Source organism: Scyliorhinus canicula, chromosome 9, assembly GCF_902713615.1.
Source record: "Scyliorhinus canicula chromosome 9, sScyCan1.1, whole genome shotgun sequence".
Classification (NCBI taxonomy): Eukaryota; Metazoa; Chordata; class Chondrichthyes; order Carcharhiniformes; family Scyliorhinidae; genus Scyliorhinus; species Scyliorhinus canicula.
Window position 1 is genome coordinate 986125 of NC_052154.1, and position 20031 is coordinate 1006155.

Here is a 20031-nt window from a genome sequence, read left to right on the forward strand (position 1 = left end):
GGGAGGGGGTGTTGGGGGGAGGGGGAGGGGGTGTTGGGGGGGAGATGGGGGAGGGGTGGAGGCGGTTGTTGGGAGGGGGGAGGGAGGTGTTGGTGGGAGGGGGTGTTGGGAGGAGGGGGAGGGGGTTGTTGGGAGGGTGGGAGGGGGGTGTTGGGGGAGGGGGGTGTTGGGGGGAGGGGGTGTTGGGAGGAGGGGGTGTTGGGAGGAGGGGGATGGGGGTGTTGGGGGGGAGACGGGTGGAGGGGTTGTTGGGAGGGGGGTGTTGGGAGGAGGGGGGTGTTGGGTTGTGTGGGGGTCTCGGAGATCATGGAGAGGGGGTGGGTTGTGTGGGGGTCTCGGAGACCAGGGTGCCTGTGATGAACGGTATTGATAACTGCCGTAAACGGTACCTGACCTTTAATACCGTGCCCCTTTAAGAGGCTTGGAACCCTGGGGGACTCCGCCTCTGGCTACGCCCCCAGGAAACGGTATACAGGATAAGGCTCCATGTGGCGAGCGCACTTCTCTCGGATGCAGTCCTGTTCTCTGTAGATTAAAGCCTTTTTATTACCGACCTCGCTCTCTCGTAGTAATTGAGGGTGCCTCAATGCCATTTTTGAATCTCGCTATTCTGAGGCGTTTCAGCGAGCGGAGATCCTCGGTGTAGGAAGCGGGGCTACATGTGGCCTCAGCCACGTGTTCCCGGCTCAACCCTTAATTAATGGCAGTCGCGTTGTACAGCCACGTGTCTCTCAGCGCTGCATGCTCCGGGAATCACGCAGCTAAACACTCTCACCGTGGAACTTTGTTCCCATCAGTTGAATCACACCCAATATTTCATTCACCATTTCTCTGTAAACAAATATATGGTTAAAATCAATGATGACCTCACTGTAACAACTCCTTATTCACAGCTGAAGCAGTTATACTGCCTGAATGTATCTGAATCCATAGTTTTCAATAATATTATTACAAAGAAATGTAAAATATAATATATAACAATTTCCTACATTCATCACAGCAGAATGATCTTTACTCTGTATCTAACCCCGTGCTGTACCTGTCCTGGGAGTGTTTGATGGGGACAGTGTAGAGGGAGCTTTACTCTGTATCTAACCCCGTGCTGTACCTGTCCTGGGAGTGTTGATGGGGACAGTGTAGAGGGAGCTTTACTCTGTATCTAACCCCGTGCTGTACCTGTCCTGGGAATGTTTGATGGGGACAGTGTAGAGGGAGCTTTACTCTGTATCTAACCCCGTGCTGTACCTGTCCTGGGAGTGTTTGATGGGGACAGTGTAGAGGGAGCTTTACTCTGTATCTAACCCCGTGCTGTACCTGTCCTGGGAGTGTTTGATGGGGACAGTGTAGAGGGAGCTTTACTCTGTATCTAACCCCGTGCTGTACCTGTCCTGGGAGTGTTTGATGGGGACAGTGTAGAGGGAGCTTTACTCTGTATCTAACCCCGTGCTGTACCTGTCCTGGCAGTGTTTGATGGGGACAGTGTAGAGGGAGCTTTACTCTGTATGTAACCCCGTGCTGTACCTGTCCTGGGAGTGTTTGATGGGGACAGTGTTGAGGGAGCTTTACTCTGTATCTAACCCCGTGCTGTACCTGTCCTGGGAGTGTTTGATGGGGACAGTGTAGAGGGACCTTTACTCTGTATCTAACCCCGTGCTGTACCTGTCCTGGGAGTGTTTGATGGGGACAGTGTAGAGGGAGCTTTACTCTGTATCTAACCCCGTGCTGTACCTGTCCTGGGAGTGTTTGATGGGGACAGTGTAGAGGGAGCTTTAATCTGTATCTAATCCCGTGCTGTACCTGTCCTGGGAGTGTTTGATGGGGACAGTGTAGAGGGAGCTTTACTCTGTATCTAACCCCGTGCTGTACCTGCCCTGGGAGTGTTTGATGGGGACAGTGTAGAGGGAGCTTTACTCTGTATCTAACCCCGTGCTGTACCTGCTGTACACTTCTATAGACCAGACAGGGCCCACCTGGTCAAGGCTTCTAGGCCCGTTGAACGCCTCGCGATTGATTTCAAAGGGCTACTCCCCTCAACTAACAAGAACGTTTACTTTCTAAACGTCGTAGATGAGTTCTCCCGATTCCCTTTGCCATTCCATGCCCCGATGTGACCTCCCACACAGTTATTAGGGCCCTGCATAGCATCTTCACCCTGTTTGGTTTCCCCAGCTACGTGCACAGCGACAGGGGTTCGTCCTTTATGAGCGACGAGCTGCGTCAGTACCTGCTCGACAAGGGCATTGACTCGAGCAGGACTACCAGCTACAACCCCAGGGGGAACGGGCAGGTGGAGAGGGAGAACGCGACGGTCTGGAAGACCGTCCTACTGACCCTCCGGTCTAGAAAGCTCCAAGTCTCCCAGTGGCAGGAAGTCCTCCCAGACGCGCTCCACGCTATTAGGTCCCTCTTATGCACAGTGACCAATCAGACCCCTCACAAGAGGCTCTTCATTTTTTCCAGGGGCACTACCACGGGGGTCTCACTTCCGGCATAACTGAGGACACCGGGCCCCGTACTCCTGAGGAAACACGTCAGGGCACACAAAACCGACCCCCTTGGATGCCTTGGAGAGGGTGCAGAGGAGGTTCACCAGCATGTTGCCTGGTATGGAGGGTGCTAGCTATGAAGAAAGGTTGAGTAGATTAGGATTGTTTTCGTTGGAAAGACGGAGGTTGAGGGGGGACCTGATTGAGGTCTACAAAATTATGAGAGGTATGGACAAGGTGGATAGCAACAAGCTTTTCCCAAGAATGGGGGTGTCAGTTACAAGGGGTCACGATTTCAAGGTGAGAGGGGTAAAGTTTAAGGGAGATGTGCGTGGAAAGTTTTTTACGCAGAGGGTGGTGGGTGCCTGGAACGCTTTACCAGCGGAGGTGGTAGAGGCGGGCACGATAGCATCATTTAAGAAGCATCTAGACAGATATATGAACGGGCGGGGAACAGAGGGAAGTAGATCCTTGGAAAATAGGCAACAGGTTTAGATAAAGGATCTGGATCGGCGCAGGCTGGGAGGGCCGAAGGGCCTGTTCCTGTGCTGTAATTTTCTTTGTTCTTTGCTCTTTGTTGTTGAGAAGGTGCGCCTGCTCCACTCCAACCCCCAATACGCCTTCGTCGAGTTCCCTGACGGCCGCCAGGACACAGTATCCCTCTGGGATCTGGCACCCGCCGGATCCAGCGCCCCCTCTACCCCCCCTTACACCCCATGCTGCCGCCCCCTTGCGCTCCCGAGCCCACGAGCTCGCTCCACCAGTTCCGTGCACCCGCACCGGCCAGCCCCCAGCGCCCCTAGTCCCCGGTCGAACCAGAAGAGTATGAAGCTCGGATACAACCCTCCCTGGAGTCCGCCATTGTACCCCAGCACACAACACCCATCCAGCCACCGCAAGAGGCTGCAACCCCGGTGCTCCGTAGGTCACAGCGGACAGTTCGACCACCGACAGACTTACTTTGTAGACCACCACCCCCACCGGACTTTATTTTTTTTGCAGGGGGTGAATGTGGTGAATGTAACTTAGTAATTCACACTGTATTTACCAATACCATTGTAAGCGCAGTAGCGTTATCCGACAACTAGGGGGAGTAGCTCTGGGAATGCCCAGGAGTTTGTACAGGGCTCCACCCTTGGCTCCGCCCATGACTCCTCCCCCTTGACTGCTGTATAAATAACCGTGTCCAGAGCCAGCCTGCAGTTCATCGAGAGTTCAACGGGTAACAGGCTGGCTCTGTAGTAAGTAGATTAAAACCACTGTTCATATCTTAAAGCACATGTCTAGTGAATTGATGGTTCCATCACTGTCCCTGTCCTGGGAGTGTTTGATGGGGACAGTGTAGAGCGAGCTTTACTCTGTATCTAACCCCGTGCTGTACCTGTCCTGGGAGTGTTTGATGGGGACAGTGTAGAGGGAGCTTTACTCTGTATCTAACCCCGTGCTGTACCTGTCCTGGGAGTGTTTGATGGGGACAGTGTAGAAGGAGCTTTGCTCTGTATCTAACCCCGTGCTGTACCTGTCCTGGGAGTGTTTGATGGGGACAGTGTAGAGGGAGCTTTACTCTGTATCTAACCCTGTGCTGTACCTGTCCTGGGAGTGTTTGATGGGGACAGTGTAGAGGGAGCTTTACTCTGTATCTAACCCCGTGCTGTACCTGTCCTGGGAGTGTTTGATGGGGACAGTGTAGAAGGAGCTTTACTCTGTATCTAACCCCGTGCTGTACCTGTCCTGGGAGTGTTTGATGGGGACAGTGTAGAGGGAGCTTTACTCTGTATCTAACCCCGTGCTGTACCTGTCCTGGGAGTGTTTGATGGGGACAGTGTAGAAGGAGCTTTACTCTGTATCTAACCCCGTGCTGTACCTGTCCTGGGAGTGTTTGATGGGGACAGTGTAGAGGGAGCTTTACTCTGTATCTAACCCTGTGCTGTACCTGTCCTGGGAGTGTTTGATGGGGACAGTGTAGAGGGAGCTTTACTCTGTATCTAACCCCGTGCTGTACCTGTCCTGGGAGTGTTTGATGGGGACAGTGTAGAAGGAGCTTTACTCTGTATCTAACCCCGTGCTGTACCTGTCCTGGGAGTGTTTGATGGGGACAGTGTAGAGGGAGCTTTACTCTGTATCTAACCCCGTGCTGTACCTGTCCTGGGAGTGTTTGATGGGGACAGTGTAGAGGGAGCTTTACTCTGTATCTAACCTCGTGCTGTACCTGTCCTGGGAGTGTTTGATGGGGACAGTGTAGAGGGAGCTTTACTCTGTATCTAACCCCGTGCTGTACCTGTCCTGGGAGTGTTTGATGGGGACAGTGTAGAGGGAGCTTTACTCTGTATCTAACCTCGTGCTGCACCTGTTCTGGGAGTGTTTGATGGGGACAGTGTAGAGGGAGCTTTACTCTGTATCTAACCCCGTGCTGTACCTGTCCTGGGAGTGTTTGATGGGGACAGTGTAGAGGGAGCTTTACTCTGTGTCTAACCCCGTGCTGTACCTGTCCTGAGAGTGTTTGATGGGGACAGTGTAGAGGGAGCATTACTCTGTATCTAACCCCGTGCTGTACCTGTCCTGGGAGTGTTTGATGGGGACAGTGTAGAGGGAGCTTTACTCTGTATCTAACCCCGTGCTGTACCTGCCCTGGGAGTGTTTGATGGGGACAGTGTAGAGGGAGCTTTATTCTGTATCTAACCCCGTGCTGTACCTGTCCTGGGAATGTTTGATGGGGACAGTGTGGAGGGAGCTTTACTCTGTATCTAACCCCGTGCTGTACCTGTCCTGGGAGTGTTTGATGGGGACAGTGTAGAGGGAGCTTTACTCTGTATCTAACCCCGTGCTGTACCTGTCCTGGGAGTGTTTGATGGGGACAGTGTAGAAGGAGCTTTACTCTGTATCTAACCCCGTGCTGTACCTGTCCTGGGAGTGTTTGATGGGGACAGTGTAGAGGGAGCTTTACTCTGTATCTAACCCTGTGCTGTACCTGTCCTGGGAGTGTTTGATGGGGACAGTGTAGAGGGAGCTTTACTCTGTATCTAACCCCGTGCTGTACCTGTCCTGGGAGTGTTTGATGGGGACAGTGTAGAAGGAGCTTTACTCTGTATCTAACCCCGTGCTGTACCTGTCCTGGGAGTGTTTGATGGGGACAGTGTAGAGGGAGCTTTACTCTGTATCTAACCCCGTGCTGTACCTGTCCTGGGAGTGTTTGATGGGGACAGTGTAGAGGGAGCTTTACTCTGTATCTAACCTCGTGCTGTACCTGTCCTGGGAGTGTTTGATGGGGACAGTGTAGAGGGAGCTTTACTCTGTATCTAACCCCGTGCTGTACCTGTCCTGGGAGTGTTTGATGGGGACAGTGTAGAGGGAGCTTTACTCTGTATCTAACCTCGTGCTGTACCTGTTCTGGGAGTGTTTGATGGGGACAGTGTAGAGGGAGCTTTACTCTGTATCTAACCCGTGCTGTACCTGTCCTGGGAGTGTTTGATGGGGACAGTGTAGAGGGAGCTTTACTCTGTGTCTAACCCCGTGCTGTACCTGTCCTGAGAGTGTTTGATGGGGACAGTGTAGAGGGAGCATTACTCTGTATCTAACCCCGTGCTGTACCTGTCCTGGGAGTGTTTGATGGGGACAGTGTAGAGGGAGCTTTACTCTGTATCTAACCCCGTGCTGTACCTGCCCTGGGAGTGTTTGATGGGGACAGTGTAGAGGGAGCTTTATTCTGTATCTAACCCCGTGCTGTACCTGTCCTGGGAGTGTTTGATGGGGACAGTGTGGAGGGAGCTTTACTCTGTATCTAACCCCGTGCTGTACCTGTCCTGGGAGTGTTTGATGGGGACAGTGTAGAGGGACCTTTATTCTGTATCTAACCCCGTGCTGTACCTGTCCTGGGAGTGTTTGATGGGGACAGTGTGGAGGGAGCTTTACTCTGTATCTAACCCCGTGCTGTACCTATCCTGAGAGTGTTTGATAAGGAAATGTAGAGAGAGCTTTAGAACAAGCCTTATTGTGACAGCACCCTAACTTACCTCACCACCAACTCCCTCGTCCCTCCATTTTCTCAAAATTATTCAAGGTCATTCCTGGCTCGGGTAACATCCCAAAAAACAACTATTATGTTTTTAAATATTCTCCTAGTAAATATTGGGAACAAAGCCATTACCCTGGCTCCCATCCCCCAGCTCCCAGCCCCCCAGCCCCCAGCCCCCAGCCCCCTCCCCCAGCCCCCAGCCCCCTTGCCCCCCCCAGCCCCTAGCCCCCAGCCCCAGCCCCCCAACCCCTAGCCCCCAGCCCCCTAGCCCCCAGCCCCTAGCCCCCAGCCCCTAGCCCCAGCCCCCCAGCCCCTAGCCCCCAGCCCCTAGCCCCTAGCCCCCAGCCCCAGCCCCCCAGCCCCCCAACGCCATCCCCCAGCCCCCCCCCAGCCCCCAGCCTCCTCCCCCAGCCCTTAGCCCCCTCCCCCAGCTCCCCTCCCCTAGATCCCCTCCCCCAGCCCCCAGCCCCCCTTTACCAGCCCCCAGCCTCCTGCCACAGTGACCACCTTCATTTCCTTCGCTGGCAGCTATCTGAGGGTGAACAGAACTGTTCAGAAACACAAGAATTAGGAGCAAGAGTCGACCGTACAGCCCACTGAGCCGCTTCTGCCATTCGATACAATCATGTCTGATCCTGCAACTTCCTGTCTGAGCTCCCCATATCCCTTGATTCACCCAGAGACCAGAATTCCTTGCACACCAGCCTCAAATGTATTGAAGAACGGAGATTCCACAATCCTCTGGAATAGAGTTCACAACTCTGGGACTGGAATCTCTGCCCGCGGGATGCTCCGTTTTGCCGGCGGCCTGGGGGGGGGGGGGGAGGTGTTTCCCGATGGGGGAAACCCCATTGATCGGCCGGAATAACGGAGCATCCCACTGCTGATCTTGCACTTGACCCTGAGATGAGCTTCCGACCTCATATCTAAAACTGCCTATTCTAACCTGCATAATATTACCTGACGCTGTCATAATATACACACAGATACATGATGGTGCACAGACAGGCAGTGATTGACACACAGGATAACCAATGAACACACAGAACACAGCAGCCAATCACCAGACAGGTCACGGCCACTATAAAGCCAGAGTTTTCCCGCTCTCTTGGGATGCAGCCTCTGAGACAGCCAGAGCCCGTGAGCAACAACTAGAACAAACACCATGTGGTAGTCAGATAGTCTGGTCAGGTTGGCCTCAGGTCTCCAGTCAAGTCAGCATAGTGTCAACCCACCGTTAAAGTATGTATGATAGTTAAGAGTTCAATAAAATCGAGTTGCATTTCTCCAAGTGTTGGAAGCCTGTCTCTCTCACAGACCCAGCTTACCCAACACATCAGACTCTGCCGTGCCTCCTCTGCCACCCAAATCATCACCCTTGCTTCCAATGCTGGCTGTACAATTTCCACCTTCTGTGAATTAACACTGCCCCCCCCCCCCCCCCCCCCCACCCCCATGTCCTCGTCTTCACCCATCACTGTGTGCTCACTGGTCTTGATTATAAAATTCCCATCCCAGTTTCCCAATCCCTCCATTCCCCACCTGTGTAATCTCCTCCAGCCACACGACACTCCAAGATAATTGCATTCCTCGTTTTAATAATTCAGCTGCTTTGTGCCGAAACTGTGCAATTTTATCCCTAAAAATCCCCATCCCTCCTTTTCTTTCATCTTTGAAGATGTTCCTTCAAACCTACATCCTTGACCAAGCTTTTGGTTATCTGACCTGACATTTCTTGTGTGGCTTTGGGTCACAGCTTATTGGATAATGGTCCTGTGAGACACTTTGGGATGAGATGTGGAGTCATTGGCAAGGTCAGCATTTGTTATCCTGACAATAAATGGTTTGCTCGGTCATTTCAGAGGAAAGCTAAGACCCAACCACATTGCTGCGGGTCTGGAGTCACATGTAGGTCAGACCGGGTAAGGATGGCAGATTTCCCCCCTTGAAGAGCTTTAGTATCTAACCTATGCTGTGATCTTGCTGTTATTTTTTTCTCCCACTCTATTTCCTTCTCTTTGTTTTCCCCTTTAAACATCTCACTTGCTTCCATGTCCCTGTGGCTAACTGTTCTCTGTCCCGTCCCAGGGTGCTTGCTCGATAGTGGCCAAACAGGATCAATGGAATGGTGGCTGTTAGCCCCAGGCTGCTGTAGAGTAAAGAGTCAAGAGATCTGCTCCTTTTCCCAAACACCTTTATTGTTCTTTGATCACACTCAGCACCAAACTCTATCATCACATCACATTGCCCAAAGGCCACCTTAGCTTCTTTACACAGTGCCAATTATTGGATCAATGAGACATCTAATTTGGGGCAGCACGGTAGCATTGTGGATAGCACAATCGCTTCACAGCTCCAGGGTCCCAGTTTCGATTCCGGCTTGGGTCACTGTCTGTGCGGAGTCTGCACATCCTCCCCGTGTGTGCATGGGTTTCCTCCGGGTGCTCCGGTTTCCTCCCACAGTCCAAAGATGTGCGGGTTAGGTGGATTGGCCATGGTAAATTGCCCTTAGTGTCCAAAATTGCCCTTAGTGTTTGGTGGGGTTACTGGGTTATGGGGATAGGGTGGAGGTGTTGACCTTGGGTAGGATGCTCTTTCCAAGAGCCGGTGCAGACTCGATGGGCTGAATGGCCTCCTTCTGCACTGTAAATTCGATGATAATTCCTTAACAGTCTCCCCCTTCCTTGGAGAAAAAAACTAATTTGGTGAAAACACAATTACAAGAAACTCAAAAACACACACGCAATTTCCCCCCTCTTTTTTTTCCTTTTTTTTTGGAAGAAAAACAAAACAAAATAGTCACAGAAACAGGTGCCCTTCATTAACAATATCCAAAGGTTTCTGTGAACTAGCCCCTCCTTTTGTAAAACAGTCTGATAATTGATAGCTACTGTCGACCCATTTAATTTTTGCTACTCCCACTCTGTACAATATCTGCTTCAAACTTGCGATGTCTATCCTTAGCCTTTCTCATCGACACTTTTTGTAGAGTGCACATTTTCCCACAGGGATTTATTGTCAATGTGACAGTCAATAGGTATATTACCCAAATCCCCTAATCCCAACATTTCTGTCAATATCTGAGATATATAAAGGACCATATCCACCGCCTCTACAAGGCTTAACGTCTCAGCAGCCAAAGTGCTTTTGACCACTCTCCTTATTTTCTTTGTTTCCCACACAAGAGGGCAACATTTACCATTGTTCCCCATATGGAAAATTATAAAACCTCCTGCGCTTGAAACCCTATCACATAAATTTGCATAGGATGCATCACTATAAACTATGAGTTAAGTGCCTAAGATTAACTAAAAGTGGGAACCTCAAAACACACTCCTCCATTTTTAGTTTGACCAACGCTTTATTTGCCCTCATTATGGGCGGTATTCTCCGCTCCCGATAAAAATCGGGATGGCAGTTTTAATACAACTATCTTTTTATAAGCTGAAGTCCCATTTCCAGCTGCCAATAACACATCTTTAACAACTGCACCTGAAATATTATTTGGCAGTAATGGAATACAATAGTGTCCCGACTGTGTAAATTGTAAGTCCACCGTCTTTCCAAACACTGTTGCCTTATCCTGTTCCATTCCATATCCAGCTTCATGTGTGCTTTCTTCATCGACAGTCTGCTCAGAAGCAAAGGTATCTCACTTGATACAACATCCGTGCAAATGAAATGATTCACTCTGACAATATTGCAAGGGATCACCACTCTTTTCAGCGACTTCAGAGTATTATCATCCCCAAACCTGAAACTTGTGGAACTTTCAAATTCCTTAACCTTGTTACGATTTTCAGCATTCAAAGAGTCCAGCTAACATTTTAACCAGTCAATCCCACACACAGTAGATGTGCAGCCACTGTCCAATACAGCACAGTTAAAGGATTCTGCAACCAACACCCTCATTACCGCCGTAAAACTGCTTGTTAATAGGACAATGCCTTCTTTCTGGTCACTATCTTTTTCCTCGTCTGACTCTTCCGTGTCATGTGTCGCTTCAAACATTATTATAACGTGTTGGACAGTTGAAAGCATAATGGCATTGAGAGTCACATCGAAAACATCGATTTATCATGCCCCGGGTATTTCTGGGGTTCATTTTTCTATTTCCATTCTCCATGTCCCTCCTCCTATTTTAAGTTTTAAATGAGTTTCTGTCCTCATAATTTCCGGGTCCCGATCTCCTTCCATATTCTCGTAACCTGTTTGTAGCCGTACGATCTCGCCATCCTGTCAATAGTGTATCTTCCATAGTCTGCTTTATTGCTGACTGACCCATTTGTGACATAAGAGCCACAGGAATTGAATGTTTCCCCAGGAACTTCTTTAAGGCCTCTATCATCTGATCGAATAAGGCCATCATTATCCACAAACTGAACTCTAGTCCAAACCAGGAGTCTATCCATATTGGTCACTCTAACACAGTCCAGTAACTTCAATGCCAACACAGACTGTGGAAATTCCAGGCAGTGTTTGTGCAGCCTTCTGTATAGGCTGATAAATTCCAGTATATAGTCCTCAATAGAGATATCCCCTGTGTTCCGGAATCTATCGAACTCTGACCAGGCTTCATACGCACTTAACAAGTCATCCTTTTGATAAATCTTATCCATAAAACGCAATAGAATATCCAGACCTTCTTCTGAGTCTAACTCTTCCAATTCCAGTTCAGAAAACACTTTGCTTCGGATTATACTGTCATAAGGTGGAGAAAGAGCCAATGCCATACCTTGTTTCCTCTTTCCCAAGGCTACATAACTACTGCACTTCTCCATTGGTCGTACCATCCCCTTTCAGATAGTAATGGCGGATAGTCATATCCGGACATCTTTATCCCAGCTTCAGACAGATTTTCTTTTTCCTTCTCACTCACTCCTTGGTTGAAAAAAAAATTATTATTATTTTCCTGGCAAAGTATCTTTCAACCCTTTACATTGGCACAGGAACCATCCTCTGCTGCCAATGTTAGCCCCAGGCTGCTGTTGAGTAAAGAGTCAAGAGATCTGCTCCTTTTCCCAAACACCTTTATTGTTCTTTGATCACACTCAGCACCAAACTCTATCATCACATCACATTGCCCAAAGCCCACCTTAGCTTCTTTACACAGTGCCAAATATTGGATCAATGAGACATCTAATTGGAATGTTTCTCAACCCATTCCTTAATAGTGATTCAAGGATCTGCTTGCTCCTGTTCGACATTGTTGGTAAACTGGTTGAGTAGTTGGATGGAACCTGTTTCTCTGTAAATAATCATCAACTCAAAAATATTCCTGATGTTCAAGTCAAAACATAACCATGGCCAATTGGCTTGGGCATTTTTCTCATTCTACTCCACAGAACCTGTCATGAAATTGTTCTGTGATGTGAAGAATCGGAACGTTTGGTTCCCTCCCTTCTCCCATTTGCCCTAGGCTCACTACGTGATACTTTTTCAAACGCAAATGACTTGGCCACAAACACACCATCAATGCTACTCTCTCTATCACCTCATTCCCAAACTCATTTATGTCAAACACTATTTTCCCTAAACAAATCTATGCTGCCTCTCTTTTATTGGCCACTGCTCACACGTGGCTGTTAATTCTCTCCTGGTTGATTGTTTATGAAAATAAAGTAAAAGTAAAGTCGCCGTAGTCCCAGGTGACCAGAGGCTGCTTTCTGCTTTGAGCGGGAGAGCAGACTGGTGGTGATTGCAGCAGCGGCCCTAGGGTTGCTGGCGCCCTGGGCAAGCTGAACTTCGGCGCCCTTACGTGCCAATTTGAAAGGCCTCCAGCGCTGCGCTCCATCACCTTTCCCCGCTGCGGATAGCCTTTTCCTGCTCCCCTCGGCGGCCCTCCTCCCGCCGAGGACCCTCCGTGCAGCCACTGCCTCACACAGACACTGAGCAGCCGCCAGCGGCTGAACCAGACCGGCAGGCGGCCGAGGCCAATCAACATGGCGGCCGCACAGGGGGCGGGGCCGCGGCTGAAGGAGCACCTCACGTGACTCCGGGCTGCGCGTAGGCAGCTACTGAGCATGCGTAGCTGCCATCAAGCGGAGGCAACATGTTGCAAATGCGCAGATTGTCCTTAGAATCTTACAACCTTTCGGCCACTGAATTAATTAGATTTGATTTATTGTCACCTGTACCATGAAACACATAGGGACATACAGAAATACATAATGCAAATACATAGACATAGACTTGATGGCGCCCCCCTAGCACATGGCGCCCCGGGCGACTGCCCGAGTTGCCGGTACCTTGAGCCGGCCCTGGGTGATTGAACCTGAACGTCACCTAACCTAACCTCAGGCGAGGGGCAAGGGTGAGCAGGCGGGGTCTTCATGGATAACCTCAGCCGGTACAGGAATTGAACCCACGCTGGGAAACATACACCGCCATTGGAAGATGTCCAGAGAAGGTTCACTCGCTTGATCCCGGGTATGGAGGGGTTTCCTTATGAGGAGATGTTGAGTAGGTTGGGCCTGTACTCATTGGAGTTTAGACGAATGAGAGACGACCTTATTGAGACATATCGGAGTCTCAGGGGGTTTGACAGGGACGATGCTGTGAGGATGTTTCCCCGTGTGGGAGAGTCTGGGACCAGAGGGCAGAATCTCAGAGTAAGGGGTCACCCATTTCAGACAGAGATGAGGAGGAATATCTTCTCTCAGAGGGGAGTGAATCTGTGGAATTCTGTACCGCAGAGAGCTGTAGAGGCCGGGCCGTTACCGCAGAGAGCTGTAGGGGCCGGGCCGTTACCGCAGAGAGCTGTAGGGGCCGGGCCGTTACCGCAGAGAGCTGTAGAGGCCGGGCCGTTACCGCAGAGAGCTGTAGGGGCTGGGCCGTTACCGCAGAGAGCTGTAGAGGCCGGGTCGTTACCGCAGAGAGCTGTAGAGGCCGGGCCGTTACCGCAGAGAGCTGTAGAGGCCGGGCCGTTACCGCAGAGAGCTGTAGAGGCCGGGCCGTTACCGCAGAGAGCTGTAGGGGCCGGGCCGTTACCGCAGAGAGCTGTAGGGGCTGGGCCGTTACCGCAGAGAGCTGTAGGGGCCGGGCCGTTACCGCAGAGAGCTGTAGGGGCTGGGCCGTTACTGCAGAGAGCTGTAGAGGCCGGGCCGTTACCGCAGAGAGCTGTAGGGGCCGGGCCGTTACCGCAGAGAGCTGTAGGGGCCGGGCCGTTACCGCAGAGAGCTGTAGGGGCCGGGCCGTTACCGCAGAGAGCTGTAGTGGCCGGGCCGTTACCGCAGAGAGCTGTAGAGGCTGGGCCGTTACCGCAGAGAGCTGTAGAGGCTGGGCCGTTACCGCAGAGAGCTGTAGGGGCCGGGCCGTTACCGCAGAGAGCTGTAGGGGCCGGGCCGTTACCGCAGAGAGCTGTAGGGGCCGGGCCGTTACCGCAGAGAGCTGTAGGGGCCGGGCCGTTACCGCAGAGAGCTGTAGGGGCCGGGCCGTTACCGCAGAGAGCTGTAGGGGCCGGGCCGTTACCGCAGAGAGCTGTAGGGGCCGGGCCCTTACCGCAGAGAGCTGTAGGGGCCGGGCCGTTACCGCAGAGAGCTGTAGGGGCCGGGCCGTTACCGCAGAGAGCTGTAGGGGCCGGGCCGTTACCGCAGAGAGCTGTAGAGGCCGGGACCTTACCGCAGAGAGCTGTAGAGGCCGGGCCGTTACCGCAGAGAGCTGTAGGGGCCGGGCCGTTACCGCAGAGAGCTGTAGGGGCCGGGCCGTTACCGCAGAGAGCTGTAGAGGCCGGGCCGTTACCGCAGAGAGCTGTAGGGGCCGGGCCGTTACCGCAGAGAGCTGTAGGGGCCGGGTCGTTAAGTATGTTCAAGGCTGAGAGAGACAGATTGTTAGTCAGTGAGAGAATCAAGGTGTATGAGAAAGTGGAGTTGGGGATTATGATCAGATCAGTCAGGGTCTCATTGAATAGTGGAGGGGATTCTATGGGGAAATCTATAGAATCCCTACAATCCTCATCGAGCCTGCACCGACCCTCTGAAAGAGCACCTCCCAGTCCCTGTAACTCCGCACACTGATCACGGCCAATCCACCAACCTGCACACCTTTGGACTGTGGGAGGAATCCAGAGCACCCAGAGGAAACCCTCACAGACACGGGGAGAGCGTGCAGACTCCACACAGACAGGGACCGGAGGCTGTTGGCCTTGCTCTACATCACAAACTAGCTGCCCAGCCAACTGAGCTAAACCGGTGCCTAAAACATCTCGAACCTTCCTCAACATAGACCTTAAAATAACTGCCTTTTAATTGCTAGCTTTATCCTTCTCTTTTATCTTTGGAAAAGGTTGCAATATTTGCAATATTTCCTTCCTTGGGCCACTCCTGTAGCTAAATAAAATTGAAAAATGACTGATCTATCCTTCTCTCAGAAATCCTGCCTCCCTCTCACCTCTCCACCCTGTCACCCACCATTCATTTGATGTTCATTGTGTGTTGCAGCTGCAACAATAACAGTAACTGTAACAGATCATCTACTATTCATTTGAGAATTATAAATTTAGTTGATGCTCGTGTCCAGTGTCTCAGATGGCCCAGCTCTTTTCCAGCTGCAGAAACTATTTGCCATTTTGGTTCTGTGTCTGTCCATGGCTATCTTCGGTACATCTATGTAATACAATAATGATGCACTATCTATCTGCTCATGATGTCAATATGTGGCTGTTTTGGGGGATCTGACATGGTCACATGTTATTATTATGTTGCAGGATTCAACCTGGTCCATTGAGGAGTTTCATTCAAACCTGCAGGAAGCAACTAACTTCCCCCTGAGACCTTTCGTCATTCCTTTCCTGAAGGTAGGGAACAGCTCCATTTTATCCTCTGTCCTGGGTCAGGTCCCAGTCTTAAGGGATGAGATTTGTCACCCAGAACTGCATTGATGCTGAGGAGTTCGAGTGCTCCAAACTCATAAAGTTGAGTTTTAACTTTACACTGAACCCCTGCTTTCACCCCTCCCGGAGCAGCCTCTTTCTCTTCCCTTCACCCTGCAACTTTCTCCTCTCACTCACCCCCACCCCCAGAATCACAAAACTGTGACAGAAGGAGGACATTGGGCCCATCATGTCTGCACCAGGTCTCCAAAAAGCATGGGCGAAATTCTCCCCCCCCCCACGACGGGTGGGAGAATAGCGGGAGGGCCTTCCCGACTTTTTTGACGCCCTCCCGCTATTCTCCCCCCCCCCGCCGAAATCCCGACACGAATCGCTGCCGCCGTTTTTTTACGGCCGGCAGCGATTCACAGCTGTTAGAAGGGCCGAAGTCCCAGCCCTTTACGACCTTTTTACGAACGGCAAACACACCTGGTCCTGCCGTTCGTAAAAACGTCGTGACAAACTCGCAAAAAATAACCATGGCACCGATTGGCACGGCAGTACCACGGCCGTGCCAAGGGTGCCATGGGCCCGCGATCGGTGCCCACCGATCGCGGGCAGCGGGCCCGATGCCCGCGCACTATTTGTCCTTCCGCCGCCCCGCAGTATCAATACGCGGGGCGGCTGAGGGGCAACCCGGACCGCGCATGCGCGGGTTTCGCGCAAAAACGCGATGACGTCACCCGCGCATGCGCGGGTTGGAGTCTTCCCACCTGCGCATGCGCGGCTGACGTCATATGACGCGTCAGCCGGCGCTAAGTCCAACAAGCGGGCTTAACAATTTTCGTTAAGCCCGACTTGTCGGAGCCTCCGACGTCGGGCTGCTAGCCCCGACCGGGGACCAGAATCGGTCCCCCGTCGGGAAGGGGCGCGATGCCGTAAAACCCGCCCGGGTTTTACGGCAGTTTGACGATTTCTCCCGTTTTGGGAGAATTTCGCCCCATGGCTTTGTGTTATTCTCTTGTCTTTTTCCTGAATCCCAGCACAATTGCTTCTATTCAAATCATCATCTTCTGTCCTCTGGAATGTCTGATTGAACTGCCCCCACCATATTTTCTTGCCGCACACTCCAAATCCAAACTCTCTGTGTGAAAAAGTTTATTCTCACATCACATTTGCTTCTTTTGCAAATCACTTTAAATCTGTGTCCTCTCGTTCTCGGTCCTTTTTCGAGGGGGAACAGTTTCTCCCCGTCTACTCTGTCCATCCCCCCCCATTATTTTCAACATCTCGATCAAATCTCCTCTCAGCCTTCTTCTCTCCAAGGGGAACAGTCCCAACCTCTCCAATCTGTCCTCATAACTGAAGTTTCTCACCCCCAAACCATTCTTATAAACCTCTCCTGCTCTCTCTCCAATGTGTTCACATCCTTCCTATAGTGTGGCCCCCAGAACTGGACACAATATTCCAGCTGAGGTGTAACTAGTGTCTGTATAGGTTCAGCATCACCTCCTTCCTCTTGTACTCTGCGCCCCTATTAAAACATCCCAAAATACTCTCTGTTTTATTAACTGCTCTCTCCACCTCAATAGGTACGCACAGATACACCCGGAACCATCAGCTCCTGCACCCCCTTGAAGAATTTTACCCTTTATTTCAGATTGTCTCTTCCAATAATAATAATAGCCATGATGTGGAGATGCCGGCGTTGGACTGGGGTGAGCACAGTAAGAAGTCTTACAACACCAGGTTAAAGTCCAACAGGTTTGTTTCAAACACGAGCTTTCGGAGCACGGCTCCTTCTTCAGGTGAAGAAGGAGCCGTGCTCCGAAAGCTCGTGTTTGAAACAAACCTGTTGGACTTTAACCTGGTGTTGTAAGACTTCTTACAATAATAATAATAACCTTTATTATTTATAAAGCCGACTTGTGACAATAAGCGATTTTCAATTCAATTTGTCACAAGTAAGCTTACATTAACACTGCAATGAAGTTACTGTGAAAAGCCCCTAGTCGCCACACTCCGGCGCCTGTTAGACAATAAAACCATAAGACATAGGAGCAAAATTAGGCCACTCGGCTCATCGAGTCTGCTCCGCCATTCAATCATGGCTGATATTTTCTCATCCCCATTCTCCTGCCTTCTCCCCATAACCCCTGATCCCCTTATTAATCAAGAACCTATCGATCTCTGTATTAAAGACACTCAGTGATTTGGCCTCCACAGCCTTCTGCGGCAAAGAGTTCCACAGATTCACCACCCTCTGGCTGAACAAATACCTCCTCATCTCTGTTTTAAAGGACCATCCCTATACTCTGAGATTGTGTCCTCTGTTTCTAGTTTTTCCTACAAGTGGAAACATCCTCTCCACGTCCACTCTATCCAGGCCTCGCAGTATCTTGCAAGTTTCAATAAGATCCCCCCCTCATCCTTCTAAACTCCAACGAGTACAGACCCAGAGTCCTCAACCGTTCCTCATACGACAAGTTCTTCATTCCAGGGATCATTCTTGTGAACCTCCTCTGGACCCTTTCCAAGGCCAGTACATCCTTCCTTAGATACGGGGCCCAAAACTGCTCACAATACTCCAAATGGGGTCTGACCAGAGCCTTATACAGCCTCAGAAGTACATCCCTGGCCTTGTATTCTAGCCCTCTTGACATGAATGTTAAAATTGCATTTGCCTTCTTAACTGCCAACCTTAAGAGAATCCTGAACTAAGACTCCTAAGTTCTTTTGTGCTTCCGATTCCCGAAGCCTTTCCCATTTAGAAAATAATCTAAGCCTCTATTCTTCCTTCCAAAGGGCTGGTTTAGCACACTGGGCTAAATAGTTGGCTTTGAAAGCAGACCAAGCAGGCCAGCAGCACGATTCAATTCCCGTACCAGCCTCCCTGGACAGGCACCGGAATGTGGCGACTAGGGGCTTTTCACAGTAACTTCATTTGAAGCCTACTCGTGACAATAAGCGATTTTCATTTCATTTCACCTCACACTTTTCCACATTGTATTCCATCTGCCACTTCATTCCCAGTCTCCCAGCCTGCCCAGATCCTTCTGCAGCCTCTCTGCTTCCTCAACACAAATTGTCCCTCTACAGGGGCTGGATTCTCTGACCCCCCCACCGGGTTAGAGAATCGCCGGGGGCCAGCGTGAATCCCACCCCTACCGGCTGCCGAATTCTCCGGCACCGGATATTGGGCGGGGCGGGAATCGCGCTGTGCTTATCGGCGGGACCCCCTGACGATTCTCCGGCCCACGATGGGCCGAAGTCCCACTGCTGTTATGCTGGTCCTGCCGGCGTGAACTAAACAAGGTATTTACCGGCACGACCAGGCGGCGGGGCGGGCTCTGGGGTCTGGGGGGGGGGGGGCAATCTGGCCCCGGGGGTGCCCCCACGGTGGCCTGGCCCGCGATCGGGGCCCACCGATCCGCAGGCGGGCTTGTGCCGTGGGGGCACTCTTCTCCTTCCGCGCGGGCCTCCACGGTGGCCGATGTGGAAGTGACCCCTCCCCTGCGCATGCGTGGAGATGATGTCAGCTGCCACTGACGCTCCCGCACATCCGCCGGCCGGCGATGTCCTTTCGGCCCCGGCCTTCCATGCCAGCTGGTGGGACGGGAAGCACTCAGGCGCCGGCCTAGCCCCTCAAGGTGAGGGCTTGGACCCTGAAGGTGAGGGCTTGGCCCCTGAAGGTGAGGGCTTGGACACTGAAGGTGCGGAGAAATCCGCAACTTTGGGGCGGCCTGACGTCGGATTGGTTCACACCACTCCATCCCGCCAGGGCTCCCCCACCCCACTGGGTAGGGGAGAATCTAGCCCCAGATCTTTATATCATCAATGCATCAGGATACAATCTCTGCGACCAGCCTGAACGAGTACCCACTACAGTAACTGACTTCATTAGTAAGTGTGTAGAAGACTGTGTGCCAAAGAAGCAAATCCCAACCGGAAACCCTGGATGAACAGGGATATCCACTGCTTGCTGAAGTCTAGGTCTGAGGCGTTCAAGGTGACCCTGACCTCTACAAGAAAGCCAGATATGACCGACGGAAATCCATCAAAGATGCCAAAAGACAGAACCGGACCAAGCTCGAGTCCCAGGCTAGCCACACGGACCCCCGCCGTCTATGGCAAGGTCTGCAAGACACAACAGGCTACAAGATGAAAGGCATGTAAAATCGCCGACTCCAACGCACCCCTCCCTGATTAGCTCAACGCATTCTATGTCTGCTTTGAGCAAGAGGTCAGCGAGAGCGAGCCCTCCACCCCAGAAGCCGCGGATGAACTTGTATCTGAGATCCCCACTGCAGACGTCAGAGCAGCCTTCTCGAAGGTCAACCCACGGAAAGCCACTGGCCCGGATGGGGTACCCGGACGGGCACTCCGGTCTTGCCCGGATCAGCTGGCAGGGGGTATTCGCAGACATCTTCAACCGCTCTTTACAACATCTGAGGTCCCTATCTGCTTCAAGAAGACGACCATCATCCCTGTACCAACATGGGCAGCACGGTGGCCTAGTGGTTAGCACAACCGCCTCACGGCGCTGAGGTCCCAGGTTCGATCCCGGCTCTGGGTCACTGTCCGTGTGGAGTTTGCACATTCTCCCCGTGTCTGCATGGGTTTCACCCCCACAACCCAAAAATGTGCAGAGTAGGTGGATTGGCCACACTAAATTGCCCCTTAATTGGAAAAAATAATTGGGTAATCTAAATTTGTAAAAAAAA

General features: G+C 51.6%; 1 protein-coding gene across 1 annotated transcript in view; it reads left to right on the plus strand.

The window, feature by feature from the left end:
* LOC119972007 (protein CBFA2T1-like) overlaps positions 1-20031 on the plus strand; it is a 105956-nt gene that overhangs the window by 40524 nt on the left and 45401 nt on the right. Inside the window, exon 3 of the mRNA XM_038808430.1 lies at positions 15203-15292. Within this exon, the coding sequence (XP_038664358.1) occupies positions 15203-15292 (90 nt within the window). The remainder of the gene's footprint in view (positions 1-15202; positions 15293-20031) is intronic.